This window comes from Balaenoptera musculus, chromosome 4 (genome assembly GCF_009873245.2).
Source record: "Balaenoptera musculus isolate JJ_BM4_2016_0621 chromosome 4, mBalMus1.pri.v3, whole genome shotgun sequence".
NCBI lineage: Eukaryota > Metazoa > Chordata > Mammalia > Artiodactyla > Balaenopteridae > Balaenoptera > Balaenoptera musculus.
In genome coordinates, this window is record NC_045788.1 from 3,076,446 (window position 1) to 3,095,034 (window position 18,589).

Consider the following 18,589-nt stretch of genomic DNA (forward strand, 5'->3'; position numbering starts at 1 on the left):
TGGGATCTTCCCAGACCAGGGCTCGAACCCGTGTCCCCTGCACTGGCAGGCAGATTCTCAACCACTGCGCCACCAGGGAAGCCCTTGCCAAGATTTAATTCTATTAGTTTTGAGTCAACCACAGATCTTACCATATTTAGTTTTAGCCATTGTCAGTTTTATTTTTACCATAATAGTCATCATGAATTTTATTTTTTATGCCTGTTGTTTTCTATTTTTAAAAACTCTAGGGAATTCCTTGGCAGTCCAGTGGTCAGGACTCTGAGCTTCCGCTGCAGGGAGCACAGGTTCAATCCCTGGCCAGGGAACTAAGATCCCACATGCCACGCAGCATGGCCAAAATATTAATAACAGAAACAAAAACAGGTACTTCCCTGGTGGCGCAGTGGATAAGACTCCGTGCTCCCAAAGCAGGGGGCCTGGGTTCAATCCCTGGTCAGGGAACTAGATCCCACGGGCCTGCGAGCCGCAACTAAGGAGCCTACCTGCTGCAAGTAAGACCCAGTGCAACCAAATAAATAAATAAATATTAAAAAAACAAAAAACTGTCCTTCCGATCTCCCTGACTTCCTGCTTTACTGGCCTCCTTTCTTACCTCCAACCTCCCAAGCTCATTCCCAACTCAGGGCCTTTACATTTGCTGTTCCTTCTGCCTGGAATACTTTTCCCTGAGATCATCACATGGAGACTCCTTCTATCCTCCACATCTTATCTATGTCCTCTCCTCCTGGGGACCTCCCCAATTCCTATTTAATTCCACCCTTGCTCCACAATTCTTGTCACTATCTGAAATTATTTCATTTATTTACTTGTTTATTGTCTTCACTACTAAAATATGGGATACATGGGAGCAGGAACCTTATCCATCTTGTTCACTGCTGTATTTCATTCTCCTGACACATGGTTATTCCTCAATAAATATTTGTGGAAGGGACAAACAAATGAACGATGTGTAGAAAGAGCTGTTATGGAAGAATGAAACAAATGATGTCATGGAAGAGTCAGAAATGCCATCGCTAAACAGGCGTCTTGTGATTGAAGGATGAGTAGGAATTCAGATGGTGGGGGACAGGCAGTTGAGAAGGGGGCCAGGCGGAAGAACGGAGATGAAAGAAAGGTACAAGACAATAAAGTCTGCACAGAGGTGTCTAAACGAGAAAGAAGGAAGAGCTTTACTGAGCATCGAGAGAGCAATGTGTTTGATACTTAAATGGTTTCATTACTGCCTGACAGTCAAAGGCACTGTGACAAGCTGAACAACACCTCCAAAGATGTGCACATTCTGTGACATGATTCCCAGCACCTGAGAGCATCTTACGGTACATGACAGGGGGATTAAGTTTGCAGATGGCATTCAGGTTGTTAATCAGCTGACCTTAAAACAAAGAGATCAGCCTGGATTATCCAGGTGGGCCCAGTGTAATCACAAGGGTTTTTGTTTGTTTGTTTGTTTTTATTCTTTTTCAAATTCTTTTTCCATTTAGGTTATTACAGAATGTTGAGCAGAGTCCCCTGTGTGATACAGTAGGTCCTTGCTGGTTACCTATTTTAAATATAGCAGTGTGTACATGTCAATCCCAAGCTGCCAGTCTATCCCTCCCTCCCCAACCCTTCCCCCCTGGTAACCACAAGTTCATTCTCTAAGTCTGTGAGTCTGTTTCTGTTTTGTAGATAAGTTCATTTGTATTTCTTTTTAGATTCCACATGTAAGCGATATCACATGATATTTGTCTTTCTCTGGCTTACTTAGTATATAATATCCAGGTCCATCCATGTTGTTGCAAATGGCATTATTTCATTCTTTTTAATGGCTGAGTAATATTCCAATGCACATATGTACCCCATCTTCTTTATCCATTCATCTGTTGATGGACATTTAGGTTGCTTCCATGTCTTGGCTATTGTAAATAGTGCTGCAATGAACACTGGGGTGCATGGATGCTTTCGAACCAAATTTTTCTCCGGATATATGCCCAGTAGTGGGATTGCTGGGTCATATGGTAGTTCTACTTTTAGTTTTTTAAGGAACCTCCATACTGTTCTCCATAGTGACTGTATCAATTTACATTCCCACCAACAGTGCAAGAGGGTTCCCTTTTCTCCACACCCTCTCCAGCATTTATTGTTTGTAGATTTTTTGATGATGGCTGTTCTGACTGGTGTGAGATGATATCTCATTGTGGTTTTGATTTGCATTTCTCTTATAATTAACGATGTTGAGCATCTTTTCATGTGCCTCTTGGCCACCTGTATGTCTTCTTTGGAGATATGTCTATTTAGGTCTTCTGCACAAGGGTCCTTTAAATGAGGAATTGGGGGGCAGAAAGTCAGTGTCATCATGGGGCAGGCTGAGAAAGACCAGACTGGCCACTGCTGGCTTTACAGATGGAAGGAAGCCACAAACGAGGAATGGGGGCAGCCTCTGGAAGTGGAAAAAGACAAAAAAACAGATCTTCCCCTAGAGCCTCCAGAAAGAAATGCAGCCCTGCCAATACCTGGATTTTGGCCTCGCAAGACCCACTTTGGACTTCTGACCTCCAGAACTGCAAGATCATAAATTTGTGTTGTGTTATGACACTAAATGTGTGGTACCTTGTTACAGAAGCAATAGAGAACAAATACAGACACCAAAAAGTCACTGCAGTCAGATGAGGAAAAGGAAAGCAATGTTCACAGCTCGTTTGAGTTTATGTTCTGGTGAATGGAGATGCTTTGGTGGGCATCAGAGGGGCTGAATTCCACTCTCAGACGCTGACTTTACCCAGTTCATCTTTGCTTGCATAACCTGCAAGAACAACCTGAAGGACAAGAAATCTTTAAAATCACCTTCAAGGTACCAAAGAAAAATTGAGCAGATTAGATTGGAGTGGGTCCTTCTGGGCAATCAGCACTGTTTTACCTTAATGTTCTCCCAGGATTTAGAAATCATTTATTACTAAATGCATCCCTTAAGCAATCTTTTATCAATTTTTAGAAAGCCTATTAGATAATAAGTCTTCTGATATTCTGAATTTTTTTTTTTTTACAAGAGAGCAAGAATGGATGCTTTCACTGAAAGAAGAGGAATAAAATCTCTGAAGAATGTCCTCTCAGGAAGATGGGCAAGCTGTGAATAATCACCATTTTGGTAAGCACTAATTCTTGCAGAGTTGGCCCTTATAGGTCAACTAGATCCCTTTCTTTTGCTTTGTAAGTTGAGCTGAAATCGCTCCTGCTGACCTGAGACTGCTGGCTGCCTGCCCAGAAGTGCCACCCCTGCAGGCGCTGTATAATGAGGCAATCCACAGGGCTGATCTCAGCATAAATAAAAATTCAAGCTGAGACTTAAATTTTTAGCAGTATGAAAGCAAAATAGCCAGAGGAATTGCAACAGAATGACATCATTCTAATAACTGAGTAATCATTTAATCACTCTAAGAACCGATATCGCAAGTGTCATTATGACAGCATGGGCCATAGCTGCCTAAGACACAGGCTTCCTTCTCACTTTATACCCGTGACAAAACATAAGGATACAATTACATTTGGTATTTGGTTTTGGTTTGTTGCAGTGGTTTGTTTGGAGGTGAGGAAAGGTAAGAAGATGTTTCCTCTTTCTTTGTGAAAAATTTTCTGCACATAAATGATGGAAGGAAGGAAAGAACAAAGGATACACATGTTATTGAGTCCAAGCTCATACTGCCCGCTGCAAAACAGGCCAATAAATTGAGGATGAGTTGTTGGGGGCAAGGAATAGTGACTTTATTTGGAAAGCCAGCAGACCGAGAGGATGGTGGACTAGTGTCCCAAAGAACCACCTTGCCCGAGTTAGAATTCAGGCTTCTTTTATACTAAAAAAGGAGGGAGTAAAGTCAAACATTTCCTGGTTCCAGTCAGCTTCCAGAGGGGGTGTGTTAATTTCTCCCTTCCTGCCGTCATTCACAGGTGGGCCTGGTCAGGATATTTCCTGTGAGCTAAACAGAGGTATTTTAGCTTAACGCTTATTATCTGGGGAGCAGGGTTCCCAGAGATGGGCCATTATGTAGAATTTAAGCTTAAAGGCAACATCCCTTTAGTGATTAACTTGTAGCAAAAGCAATAGAATAGGAAGGTTAATGTAAAAGAAATGGATCCAATATGGAGTCAGATTTGTTCTCCCCTACTACACACACACAAATACAAACCCTTTGCTGCTTCTTTTGGGCTAATATAAAGTCCAGGTCATTACTTTGCCTTTTTTTTTTTTTTTTTTTTTGGCCGTGCTGTGCGACATGCAGGATCATAGTTCCCCAACCAGGTATTAAGCCTGTGCCTTGTGCACTGGAAGTGCTGAGTCTTAGCCACTGGACCACCAGGGAAGTCCATATTTTGCCATTTCTTGAGCTAACTTTAGAAACCTCTCTTAACCCCCATCCATTAAACTATTGATGTCGCTGAAAGAAAAAAGAAAAAGAAATCTCTCTTAAGCATTGTTAACATTTATTATAGGTAAATTTTGGAGTATTGCTTAACAGAAAACAAAAGCATTATGTGGTGTGAAACTGAAAATATTCTATTTTAGAATTTCTAGTATTTGTGGTTCTATATTCATTACTGTGGCATTCTACTAGATTTTCCTTCTTCAAATTAATGACTTGTCCTAGAAGGAGAGGTAAAAAACAGGATAAAACATCTTCAATGAGATGTTAACAGTTGGAACAGTAAGTTTGTACAGCTTTATGTACATTTTAAAAAATTCATAAGCATGCACATTTAAAAAAATTTACTAGCTTGCAAAAACGTTTATTTGTGAACGTTCTCTGCTACACAACTACTCTGATAGCTTATGGGTAAGTTTCCTGTAAACCTAACCAAAACAGATCAGAAAAAAGACCATCACTGGAAAGGATTGATGACACACTTTAGTGTAAGACAGTATTTCTCAATGTTTTTTTTCATTATCACTCACCTAAGGGGAAAAAATTAAACATCATTTAAATTCTACGTAAAGGGAGAAATAAGTAGCAAAGAATAAGATTTTGTCAGTTGGGGTTGAGTTTCAGAGGGCCACAAACTATCGTAATGTCTGTTTTTCCTTTTTTTGCCCTTCAAGAACCAATTTTCACTCCCTTGGGGGCAATACTACCTTAGCCCTTTGAGAATGCATGGGATAAATAAAGCAAGGCAAAAAAAAAAAAAAAGGCAAGGGGAGGGGAGGAGGAGTGGGGGTTGGATGTAGGCCCTTACCCCCCAGCCCCATATATTCTACGTATAAGCTGATGTATGTGATGAGCGGGGTTTTCGCGGAGTGGTGCTATTGACATTTGGGGCTGGATAATTCTTTGTCGCGGGCAGTGCAGGGTGGGGGGGGAGTTGTGCTGTGCATTATAGGATGTTTAGCAGCATCCCTGGCTTCTACCCTCTTGAGATGCCAGTAGCCAACCCCCAACTCCCAGGTGTGACAAAAATATCTGTAGTCATTGCCAAATGTCCCCTGGGGGGACAAAATTACCCCCATTGAGAACCACTAGCATAGAGTGATTCACAAAGTGGCCACAGTGAGGAGAAGCGTGTGGAGGTGTGGGGTGGGAGACAGAATAGTGACACACACAGACAGCAGCACAATACTGTGTGAGCATCCTACCGCTACTGTAACCAGTGACCACAAACTTGGCGCTTAACAAAAGACACACTGACTGTCTTACAGTTCTGTAGGTCCGAAGTCTAACAGGCTCTCCATGAATTAAAAGCAAGGTGTCAATCCATATATACACTACTGATACTATGTATAAAATAGATAACTAATGAGAACCTACTGTATAGCACAGGGAGCTCTACTCAGTGCAACGTGGTGACCTACGTGGGAAGGAAATCTAAAAGAGAGGGGATGTATGTATATGTATAGCTGATTCATTTTGTTGTACAGTAGAAACTAACACAACATTGTGAAGCAACTGTACTCCAATAAAAAATTTAAAAATAAAATAAAATCAAGGTGTCAGCAGGGCTGCATTCCTTTCCGGGGCCTCTGGGGGAATCTGTTTTCTGGCCTCTCCCAGCTTCTAGAGGCTGCCCACAGTCCTTGGCGTGTGCTCCCCATCCATCTTCAGAGCCAACAATGTCAGGCCAAGTCCTTCTCACCTTGCCATCTCTCTGACACTCATGCTCGTCCGCCTCCCTCTTGTATTGAAAGGACCCTTGTGATCACACTGGGCCCACCCAGGTAATCTCCCCATCACAAGGGCAGCTGATGAGCAACATTATTCCATCTGCAACCTTAATCCCCCTTTGCTTTGTAACTTAACATACTCACAGGGTATTGGGGCGGGACATTTTTGGGAGGGGGCATGATTCTGCCCACCACAAATAAGTGTGGAATGATCCTATGAACAGTGATGTTACTGACTCCCAAAGTAGAAGAAACACCCCTTTATGGAGGAAGGAGTAAAAGTGAAACACACGCTAGTTCCTGCTCTTCCCAATGAGAGGCCCCTGTAATCCTCTCTGCCCCTTTCTTTATAAAACAACAGAAGTTAGTTTTCAGCGGGCGATAATAGGTAGTTCTCATGTGGATTGTTTCATTAAGGTTGTACACTTCAGCTCATGAAATCTCAGGTTAAGACAGGGACCTCCAGACAGAGGAGTGGATAAAGAAGATGTGGTATATATATATACAATGGACTATTACTCAGCCATAAAACAGAACAAAATAATGCTATTGCCTGTGCGCCGTCGGTAGCCGGCAGGCAGCAGCGCTGCAGTGGCGGCCACTGCCGGGTGCCCCGACGGGAGGGGCTCCGGATCGCTGGGAGGCGGCCGAACCCCTGCGGCCCCGCCGCCGGCGGAGGCCCCATGAGTCGGGGGACGATGCTTCAGCCCGGAGCGTGGCCGGGGGAGAGCTGTGCCGAGAAGCCGGCGCGGGAGGCGGGGGCCGCGGCGCTGGAGGGCGAGAAAGCTGTGGCCGGGGGGCAGCCGCGAGCCGCGGTGCGGTGCCCGGCCGAGCACGAGGAGGACATGTATCGTGCGGCGGATGAAATAGAAAAGGAGAAAGAATTACTTATACATGAAAGAGGGTCATCAGAACCCAGATTAAGTGTAGCTCCTGAAATGGATATCATGGACTATTGCAAAAAAGAATGGAGGGGAAATACGCAAAAAGCAACATGTATGAAAAAGGGCTACGAGGAGGTGTCTCAGAAATTCACCTCCATCAGGCGAGTCCGTGGAGATAATTACTGCGCGCTGAGGGCCACGCTCTTCCAGGCCATGAGCCAGCCAGCCGCGCTGCCCTCCTGGCTGCAGGACCCGGAGCTCACGCTGTTACCAGAAAAACTCATAAGCAAATACAGCTGGATCAAGCAGTGGAAGCTTGGACTGAAGTTTGAGGGGAAGAGCGAGGCCCTGGTTGATAAAATTAAGGAGTCCCTCACTTTACTGAGGAAGAAGTGGACAGGCTTGGCTGAACTGAGAACTGCTGAAGCGAGGCAGATAGCTTGTGATGAACTGTTCACGAATGAAGAAGAGGAGTACAGCCTCTACGAAGCTGTAAAATTTCTAATGCTAAACAGAGCCATCGAACTATATGATGATAAAGAGAAGGGAAAGGAAGTACCATTTTTCTCTGTGCTTCTGTTTGCTCGGGATACGTCAAATGACCCCGGACAGCTGCTGAGGAACCATCTCAACCAGGTGGGACACACCGGTGGCCTTGAACAGGTTGAGATGTTCCTTCTCGCCTACGCCGTGCGCCACGCCATTCAGGTGTACCGGCTCTCCAAGTACAGCACCGAAGAGTTCGTCACCGTCTATCCCACCGACCCCCCCGGGGACTGGCCGGTGGTGACCCTGATCGCCGAGGATGATCGGCACTACAACATCCCCGTCAGAGTGTGCGAGGAGACGAGTCTGTGAGACACGCTCGGGCGGCCCGGCGACTCGGCCAAGGTGCACCGGCGGCTCCTCGGCTCGGGCCTCGGGCCCGCAGGCCCCTTGGGGTGAGCTCTGAGCACTCTTGGGCCCTGTGAGCCAAGCTGGGCTGGAATGCTCTGAAGACTAGCTTTTGATAATCAGAATTAATCAAGTTTTTTCCCTCACCTATGATGCAATATGTTTCACTGGGGGCCTTCAGAGCACACCTGTTGACAGGTGCAAACTGCATCTCCATAAAACAAACACATTTGTATCAGCGGAGACTTACTCTGGAGAGGAAAATACGCTCAGAGCTCTCTCTAGTCGTAAACTGGCTTTCCGTTGTTTTTGAAGATGGTAATTTTTTTGTTTTGGTGGTAACGGGTCTCTGCAGTGCCCTTCCTGTGCACCTATGCAGTCTGCTTACATGGTAGGGTTCTGGGACAAAGCCTGCCAGTGGCCCAGCTGTAACATCCTCTGATAGTCTCATCGAGCAGTGGTTTGGATTTACACGTTAATTAAAGCTCTTCTAAGCAGATTGTCTAATGGAAGGTTAGGAACTGGGTCCCCAGTAGTGAGTTATTTAAAGGCTGGAGAAGGAGCTGCAGGGAGAGGCAGTGGCAGCAGGACGTCCTGGCTCTGAAGAACGTGACAGGCGCCTGCGGTTGGGAACACACCGGGTCTGGTGCTTGGTGCAGGCGTTGGGTGGTTGGCGGGCGAGCGTGGCTTGTCGCTCTCTAGGATCGGGGCTGTTCCTTAGTCTCCACTTCCATGGATTCACCATTTTATAGTCAGAACAAGGCTTAGATCCACCTGCTTTTTTAGAGGAGACCAAGGCCAAATTACTATTTTTTGGAGAATGCTTCCATTGCCAAATCCGTGTGGCTCCTCTGTTGGATGAATAACAGCAAAGCGTCTCAGGCTTTTCATGGGTAAGTTTAAAGAGAGCACGTGCTTAAAACTGACTGCAAAAGCATGGCCGAGCTGCATCTGCCCTTGATTTGGCTATGCCTGGGGTAGGCAGTGTTCTGGCCACGAGTGATTGCATGTCACAGGCTAGGGTGGTGCCTGGGGGCTGGACAGGGCAGCCCAGCTGAGTGTGGTCTGCATTAGGGCCCGAATCATCCACGTGGGGTGTGTACTGTGGCCACGGCGCAAGGGATGGGACGTGTCACTCTTTAAGACTGTGTCAGTGGCATCTGAATTGGCTCAGTATTTGTGGATGTGGTGTTACCCTGAAGCACTGAGCTTTATTTTATAGTAAGTAAGATCTTTATTTGGTCCAATTTAAGCTTATAGTTTATAAGCTATCTAATCTTTGGTTTTTTTTTTTCCTCAGAGGGGCAAACCTTTTGTGATAGTGTTAGTTTTGCTTTCACTTAAAAATTAAAATTCTTGGTTGAGAAAACTCAGAGGACCCATAAAACTATGCAGACTGTTACATTAATATTGGTATTTTTCCCATTACCTCATCAATAATATTCATCACGTTTTGGTAGCTACTTATTCATTGGAGTGTTTGAATTAAATTCTGCTCTAAATGTGTGTGAATGTGTTGGAGAGGCTTTGTTTTTCACTGTGAAATGCAATGGTGCCTCAAACAAGGAGGTACCTAGAAGCCAAATGAAAGTAAAAATGATGAAAAAAAAAAAAAAATAATGCTATTGGCAGCAACATGGATGGACCTAGAGATTATCATACTAATAAGCCAGAAAGAGAAAGACAAATACCTAGGGCTTCTCTGGTGGCACAGTGGTTAAGAATCCACCTGCCAATGCAGCAGACAGGGGTTCGATCCCTGACCTGGGAAGATCCCACGTGCTGTGGAGCAACTAAGCCCGTGTGCCACAACTACTGAGCCCACGTGCCACAGCTACTGAAGCCCGTGCACCTAGAGCCTGTGCTCTGCAACAAGAGAAGCCACCACAATGAGAAGCCTACTCACCACAATGAAGAGCAGCCCCCACTCGCCGCAACTAGAGAAAGCCAGTGTGCAGCAACGAAGACCCAACACAGCCAATAAATAAATAAATAAATTTATATATAAAAAAGAGACAAATACCATATGATATCACTTATATGCAGAATCTAAAAAAAATGATACAAATGAACTTATTTACAAAACAGAAATAGAGTCACAGATGTAGAAAACAAACCTATGGTTACCAAAGGGGAAAGGAGGGGAGGGATAAATTGGGAGATTGGGATTGACACATACACACTCCTATATATAAAATAGATAACTAATAAGGACCTACTGTACAGCACAGGGAACTCTACCCAATACTCTATAATGACATGTATGGGAAAAGAATCCAAAAAAAAGTGGATACATGTATATGTATAACTGAGTCAAGAGGGAAGACAGCAGAAGTAAGAAGAACTACAATTCTGTGGCCTGTGGAAAGAAAATCACATTCACAGAAAAATAGACAAAATGAAAAGGCAGAGAACTTTGCACCAGATGAAGGAACAAGATAAAACCCCAGAAAAACAATTAAATGAAGTGGCGATAGGCAACCTTCCAGAAAAAGAATTCAGAATAATGATGGTGAAGATGATCCTGGACCTTGGAAAAAGAATGGAAGCAAAGATCGAGAAGATGCGAGAAATGTTTAACGAAAACCTAGAAGAATTAAAGAACAAACACCTAGAAGAATTAAAGAACAAACAAACAGAGATGAACAGTACAATAACTGAAATGAAAAATACACTAGAAGGAATCAATAGTAGAATAACTGAGGCAGAAGAACGGATAAGTGACCTGGAAGACAGAATGGTGGAATTCACTGCCGCACAACAGAATAAAGAAAAAAGAATGAAAAGAAATGAAGACAGTGTAAGGGACCCCTGGGACAACATTAAATGCAACAACATTCGTATTATAGGGGTCCCAGAAGGAGACGAGAGAGAGAAAGGACCTGAGAAAATATTTGAAGAGATTATAGTTGAAAACTTCCCTAACATGGGAAAGGAAATAGCCACCCAAGTCCAGGAAGCGCAGAGAGTCCCATACAGGATAAACCCAAGGAGAAACACGCTGAGACACATAGTAATCAAATTGGCAAAAATTAAAGACAAAGAAAAATTATTGAAAGCAGCAAGGGAAAAATGACAAATAACATACAAGGAAACTCCCATAAGGTTAACAGCTGATTTCTCAGCAGAAACTCTACAAGCCAGAAGGGAGTGGCACAATATATTTAAAGAGATGAAAGGAAAGAACCTACAACCAAGATTACTCTACCTGGTAAGGATCTCACTCAGATTCGACAAGGAAATCAAAAGCTTCAAAGACAAGCAAAAGCTAAGAGAACTCAGCACCACCAAACCAGCTCTACAACAAATGGTAAAGGAACTTCTCTAAGTGGGAAACACAAGAGAAGAAAAGGACCTACAAAAACAAACCCATAACAGTTAAGAAAATGGTAATAGGAACATACATATCGATAATTACCTTAAACATGAATGGATTAAATGCTCTAACCAAAAGACACAGGCTCACTGAATGGATACAAAAACAAGACCCATTTATATGATGTCTACAAGAGACCCACTTCAGACCTAAGGACACATACAGACTGAAAGTGAGGGGATGGAAAAAGATATTCCATGCAAATGGAAATCAAAAGAAAGCTGGAGTAGCAATACTCACATCAGATAAAATAGACTTTAAAATAAAGAATGTTACAAGAGACAAGGAAAGACACTACATAATGATCAAGGGATCAAACCAAGAAGAAGATATAACAATTATAAATATATATGCACCCAACATAGGAGCACCTCAGTATATCAGGAAACTGCTAACAGCTATAAAAGAGGAAATCAACAGTAACACAATAATAGTGGGCGACGTTAACACCTCACTTACACCAATGGACAGATCATCCAGACAGAAAATTAATAAGGAAACACAAGCTTTAAATAACACAGTAGACCAGGTAGATTTAATTGATATTTATAGGACATTCCATCCAAAAACAGCAGATTACACTTTCTTCTCAAGTGCACACGGAACATTCTCCAGGATAGATCACATCTTGGGTCACAAATCAAGCCTTGGTAAATTTAAGAAAATTGAAATCATATCAAGCATCTTTTCCGACCACAACGCTATGAGATTAGATATCAATTACAGGGGGGACAAAACGTCAAAAACACAAACACATGGAGGCTAAACAATACGTTATTAACCAAGAGATCACTGAAGAAATCAAAGAGGAAATGAAAAAATACCTAGAGACAAATTACAATGAAAACACAACCATCCAAAACCTATGGGATGCAGCAAAAGCAGTTCTAAGAGGGAAGTTTATAGCAATACAAGCCTACCTTAAGAAACAAGAAAAATCTCAAATAAACAATCTAAACTTACACCTAAAGGAACTAGAGAAAAAAGAACAAACAAAACCCAAAGTTAGTAGAAGGAAAGAAATCATAAAGACCAAAGCAGAAATAAATGAAATAGAAACAAAGAAAACAATAGCAAAGATCAATAAAACTAAAAGCTGGTTCTTTGAGAAATAAACAAAATTGATAAACCTTTAGCCAGGCTCATCAAGAAAAAGAGGGAGAGGACTCAAATCAATAAAATTAGAAATGAAAAAGGAGAAGTTACAATGGACACTGTAGAAATACAAAGCATCCTAAGAGACTACTACAAGCAACTCTATGCCAATAACATGGACAACCTGGAAGAAATGGACAAATTCGTAGAAAGGCATAACCTTCCAAGACTGAACCAGGAAGAAATGGAAAATATGAACAGACCAATCACAAGAAATGAAATTGAAACTGTGATTAAAAATCTTCCAACAAACAAAAGTCCAGGACCAGATGGCTTCACAGATGAATTCTATCAAACATTTAGAGAAGAGCTAACACCCATCCTCCTCAAACTCTTCCAAAAAATTGCAGAGGGAGGAACACTCCCAAACTCATTCTATGAGGCCACCATCACCCTGATACCAAAAGCAGACAAAGATACTACAAAAAAAGAAAATTACAGACCAATATCACTGATGAATATAGATGCAAATATCCTCAACAAAATACTAGCAAACAGAATCCAACAACACATTAAAAGGATCATACACCGTGATCAAGTGGGATTTATCCCAGGGATGCAAGGATTCTTCAATATATGCAAATCAATCAATGTGATACACCATATTAACAAATTTAAGAATAAAAACCATATGCTCATCTCAACAGATGCAGAAAAAACTTTTGACAAAATTCAACACCCGTTTATGATAAAAACTCTCCTGAAAGTGGGCATAGAGGGAACCTACCTCAACATAATAAAGGCCATATACGATAAACCCACAGCAAACATCATTCTCAATGGTGAAAAACTGAAAGCATTTCCTCTAAGATCAGGAACAAGACAAGAATGTCCACTCTCATCACTATAATTCAACATAGTTTTGGAAGTCCTAGCCATGGCAATCAGAGAAGAAAAAAAATAAAAGAATACAAACTGGAAAAGAAGAAGTAAAACTGTCAGTGTTTGCAGATTGCATGATACTATGCATAGAGAATCCTAAAGATGCCACCAGAAAACTACTAGAGGTAATCAATGAATTTGGTAAAGTTGCAGGATACAAAATTAATGCACAGAAATCTATTGCACTCCTATACACTAAAAACAAAAGATCAGAAAGAGAAGTTAAGGAAACAATCCCATTCACCATTGCAACAAAAAGAATAAAATACCTAGAAATAAACCTACCTAAGGAGGCAAAAGACCTGTACTCAGAAAACTATAAGACACTGATGAAAGAAATCAAAGATGACACAAACAGATGGAGAGATATACCATGTTCTTGGATTGGAAAAATCAATATTGTGAAAATGACTGTACTACCCAAAGCCATCTACAGATTCAATGCAATCCCTATCAAATTACCAGTGGCATTTTTTACAGAACTAGAACAAAAAAAATCTTAAAATTTGTATGGAGACACAAAAGTCCCTGAATAGCCAAAGCAATCTTGAGAAAGAAAAACGGAGCTGGAGGAATCAGACTCCCTGACTTCTGACTATACTACAAAGCTACAGTCATCAAGACAATATGGTACCAGCACAAAAACAGAACTATAGATCAATGGAACAGGATAGAAAACCCAGAGATAAACCCAGGCACCTGTGGTCAACTAATCTATGACAAAGGAGGCAAGAATATACAATGGAGAAAAGACAGCCTCTTCAATAAGTGGTGCTGGGAAAACTGGACAGCTAGATGTAAAAGAATGAAATTAGAACACTCCCTAACACCACACACAAAAATAAACTCAAAATGGATTAGAGACCTAAATGCAAGACTGGATACTATAAAACTCTTAGAGGAAAACATAGGAAGAACACTCTTTCACATAAATCACAGCAAGATCTTTTTTGATGCACCTCCTAGAGTAATGGAAATAAAAACAAAAATAAATAAATGGGACCTAATGAAACGTAAAAGCTTTTGCAAAGCAAAGGAAACTACAAACAAGACAAAAAGACAACCCTCAGAATGGGAGAAAATATTTGCAAATAAGTCAACAGACAAAGGATTAATCTCCAAAATATATAAACAGCTCATGCAGCTCAATATGAAAAAACAAACAACTCAATCAGAAAATGGGCAGAAGACCTAAATAGACACTTCTCCAAAGAAGAAATACAGATGGCCAAGAGGCACATGAAAAGTTGCTCCACATCACTAATTATTAGAGAAATGCAAATCAAAACTACAATGGGGTATCACCTCACATCAGTCAGAATGGCCATCATCAAAAAGGCTACAAAGAATAAATGCTGGAGAGGGTGTGGAGAAAAGGGAACCCTCTTGCACTGTTGGTGGGAATGTAAATTGATACAGCCACTATGGAGAACAATATGGAGGTTCCTTAAAAAACGAAATATAGAATTACCATATGATACAGCAATCCCACTACTGGGCATATACCCTAAGAAAACCATAATTCAAAAAGACACATGCACCCCAATGTTCATTGCAGCACTATTTACAATAGCCAGGACATGGAAGCAACGTAAATGCCCATAGACAGATGAATGGATAAAGAAGATATGGTACATATCTACAATGGAATATTACTCAGCCGTAAAAAGGAACGAAATTGGGTCATTTGTAGAGACGTGGATGGATCTAGAGACTGTCATACAGAGTGAAGTAAGTCAGCAAGAGAAAGACAAATATCGTATATTAACGCATATATGTGGAACCTAGAAAAATGGTACAGATGAATCGGTTTGCAGTGCAGAAATATAGAACAGATGTAGAGAACAAACATATGGACACCAAGGGGGGAAAGTGGCAGGGGGAGATGGTGGTGCGATGAATTGGGAGATTGGGATTGATATGTATACACTAATACTATAAAATAGATAACTAATAAGAACCTGCTGTATATAAAATAAATAAAATTCAAAAAAAAAAACAAGCAAGCAATAACTGAGTCACTGATGTACACCTGAAACTAAGACAACATTGTAAAAAACTGTACTCCAAAAAAAAAAAAAAAAAAGACCGGGACCTCCTCCAGGTATCATTTATCTATAGTATAGTATGGAAATGGCTGGAATTTCATTCTTTGATTTCTTTATTTATTGAATACCCTTTTTTGAGCCCAATTTGATAGGCATTCTCACAATAGCTATTATTGGAAGGCTGCCTGCTGTGACTAACTCAAAACATCCCTCAGAAACTCTGCCAGACCTATAATCACTTCTGACACTTCCATTTAGTTGTGAGGTTTGGGGTCCATAAACACCTCACATTACAAAGAGAATTGAGGGCTCTAAGCCAAGCTGATTTCTAACCATCTGTAGTCAAAACTGGCTTTGGGGTGATATAACTTACAGAGGTTCTTACCTATCTCTCCCCTCAAAATTAACTTCTCCATTCACAAAAACTTCAAAAACCAGTGGCAGGCCCCGCTGACTAATAATAAACATCACAGTGTCATGCGAAGACTAGAAAGAAAACACCCTGTCTCTGCGCATTTCCCAGTAGGAGGAAAAATGAGACAGTCTTTGGGGCCAGGAACGAATAGCCACTGTGTTACTTTTTTCTTTTTTTTAATTAAATTAAATTAAAGTTTTTAATTTAAGTATAGTTGATTTAAAATGTTGTGTTAGTTTCAGGCGTACAGCAAAGTGATTCAGTTATACATATACGTATATCAACTTTTTAGATTCTTTTCCCATATACGCTGTTACAGAGTATTGAGTTCCCTGTGCTATACAGTAGGTTCTTATTAGTTATCTATTTTATATATAGTAGTGTGTATATGTTAATCCCAATCTCCCAGTTTATCCCTCCCCCCTTTCCCCCCTGGTAAACATAAGTTTGTTTTCTACATCTGTGACTCTGTTTCTGTTTTGTAGATAAGTTGAAAAATCTGTTTTATTATATGAGCCTAGAACTTAACTTCATTCCATATATAAACACAAACTGCTTTTTGCACAGTTTGAATATATACTGTGTTTTCTAGGAATGTAACTACCTTGTGAAGGAAGGGAAGCTTGCTGTTGGTTTTGTTTAGAACTTTACCAAGAGTTTTTAAACCATTCAGAAATCAGATCATGGAAGGCAACACTGTTTATGGTATTTGAGAGGCTGATAGAATAAACACGTGCATCAGGTTGTATTCACAGGAATTCTGCATAAAGGTATAAACACCTTCTTACTAGTTTGTAATACTTTCTGATCCAGTTGTATGCAGAAATTTACATATCACAATACATATTGTTTTATTATAGATTACTTTTACTTTTCCTTCATATTACAGTTTGGGCATTATGTTGATTTTTCTGAAATTATATTTGTAGATTAGCTGTGATATATAAATTTCATATCATGGTAGTCAAGGGGGCATTATAAATTCCTATTATAAAAAAGAGGGTGTTGGGTCCTTTTGACACAAAAACAGGGTTGAAAACGGCTAGTGTAGGAGTCTTGTAGTCCTTTTGTTTTCTAAAATTTTTTTTTTGTTTCTTATTTTTTACTCTGAGACTTAAAGTCACTGGAGAGTTTTGAGCAAAAGAGTGCCTGATGTGGTTAGTTTCAGAAACGTCACTCCTGCTGCTCTGTGGAGAACAGATGCGGGGAAGCACCAACCCTAGTTTAGAGGGTTTATCAGCACCCTCCTCCTGTACTGCTTGGAACTGGATGCCTTCATCTTTGTCCTCGTAGCCCAGCGAGAATGTCGGAGTGTCACTAAGCCGCTCTGCCTCTCAGCTACCCCTTCCAGAAGCAGCTCTGAATGCTACCCACTCTCTGGATTCCCTGTGTTGTCCTGGATCTGAGTTCTGTGATTCTCCATTGCTTGTTAGCTCATATATATACATATATATAAAGCTTGTACATATATGTGTATATATATATTTATTTTATGTACTTATATTTACTTTACATACTTATGTGTGTATGGAGAGAAAAAGAGAGAGAGAGAGAATGTTATATATATGTAAAATGTATTCTACCTTTCTAGTTGTCCTTGGAGAGAGAGTTGTCCAGATTACCTGTTCCACCAATTATTCATTCCACCATTATAAAAGGTGGAAATTCTATAATTTTTTTTAATTAAAAAAAGAGAAACTGGAAGAAAAACCAAAATAACATGTCTCTCTCCGAACAGTGGAATTCAGGTAATTTTACATTTTCTGTATTTTTCAAGTTTTCTGTAATTAAGAAAAAAATTCTTGCTTGTTAGCATTATGTTTAAGAAGTCTGAGAGTCCCACATATTGTAAGCATATTTAAAAATAGAAGGCTTCCCTGGTGGCAAAGTGGTTAAGAATCCGCCTGCCAATGCAGGGGACACGGGTTTGAGCCCTGGTCCAGGAAGATCCCACATGCCGCGGAGCAACTAAGCCCGAGCACCACAACTACCGAGCCTGTGCTCTAGAGCCCGTGACCCACAACTACTGAGCCCACGTGCCACAACTACTGAAGCCCACGCGCCTAGAGCCCATGCTCCGCAACAAGAGAAGTCACCGCAATGGGAAGCCTGTGAACCACAACGAAGAGTAGCCCCCACTCGCCCCAACTAGAGAAAGCCCGCATGCAGCAACGAAGACACAACGCAGCCAAAAATTAAAAAAGCAATTTAAAAAGTAAAGTTGATACTATAAAAAATTTTTTTAAAAAGTGATTTAGGATAAGCTTGTTAGGAATGTTCTCATTCATTTTAAGATATGTGAGAGCTTTGTGAATATCCTTGGCCTGGAAATTACAATATTTAGTTGACTATTAGAAAATCATTGTATGGATAACAACAAGGTCCTACTGTATAGCACAGGGAACTATATTCAATATCCTGTAATAAACCATAATGGAAAAAGAATATGAAAAAGAATATATATGTATATGTATAACTGAATCACTTTGCTGTGCACCTGAAACTAACACAACGTTGTAAATCAACTATACTTCAATTAAAAAAATAATAAATAAATAGAAATCATTGTCAGTAGGAAAGACTACATGTAATTAAATAATTATTCCTCCACTAGAGGTACCAATGTATTTTGAAACACCACACTGCAACATTTACCTGAAACTGGTTACATTTTAAGAACCGTTCCCAAACATCCAAGGCTAGTTAATTCATGCAAAACTGTTCGCTGATTTTATTATACTTGAAACGTTGGCCAAAGAAATCGTTGATAATGACAGTGGTCTCGTGAAAAAACAAACAAAAAAAACC

At 40.8% G+C, this 18,589-nt stretch overlaps 2 protein-coding genes across 2 annotated transcripts in view; both read left to right on the forward strand.

Moving 5' to 3' along the window:
• Nucleotides 1–18,589, forward strand: part of NKIRAS1 (NFKB inhibitor interacting Ras like 1) — a 65,566-nt gene that overhangs the window by 12,537 nt on the left and 34,440 nt on the right. The window contains exon 2 of the mRNA XM_036850303.1: nucleotides 3,030–3,127. The gene's annotated coding sequence lies outside the window, so the exon portion shown is untranslated. The remainder of the gene's footprint in view (nucleotides 1–3,029; nucleotides 3,128–18,589) is intronic.
• On the forward strand, nucleotides 6,695–8,536 carry LOC118894262 (ubiquitin thioesterase otulin-like). The gene has a single exon (XM_036850300.1). The coding sequence runs from the start codon at nucleotides 6,811–6,813 to the stop codon at nucleotides 7,867–7,869; it is 1,059 nt and encodes a 352-aa protein (XP_036706195.1). The 5' UTR covers nucleotides 6,695–6,810; the 3' UTR covers nucleotides 7,870–8,536.

What these genes read in the sequence shown, in the direction of transcription:
- LOC118894262 (XM_036850300.1), top strand. Translation starts at nt 6,811, where the DNA reads ATGAGTCGGGGGACGATGCTTCAGCCCGGAGCGTGGCCGGGGGAGAGC.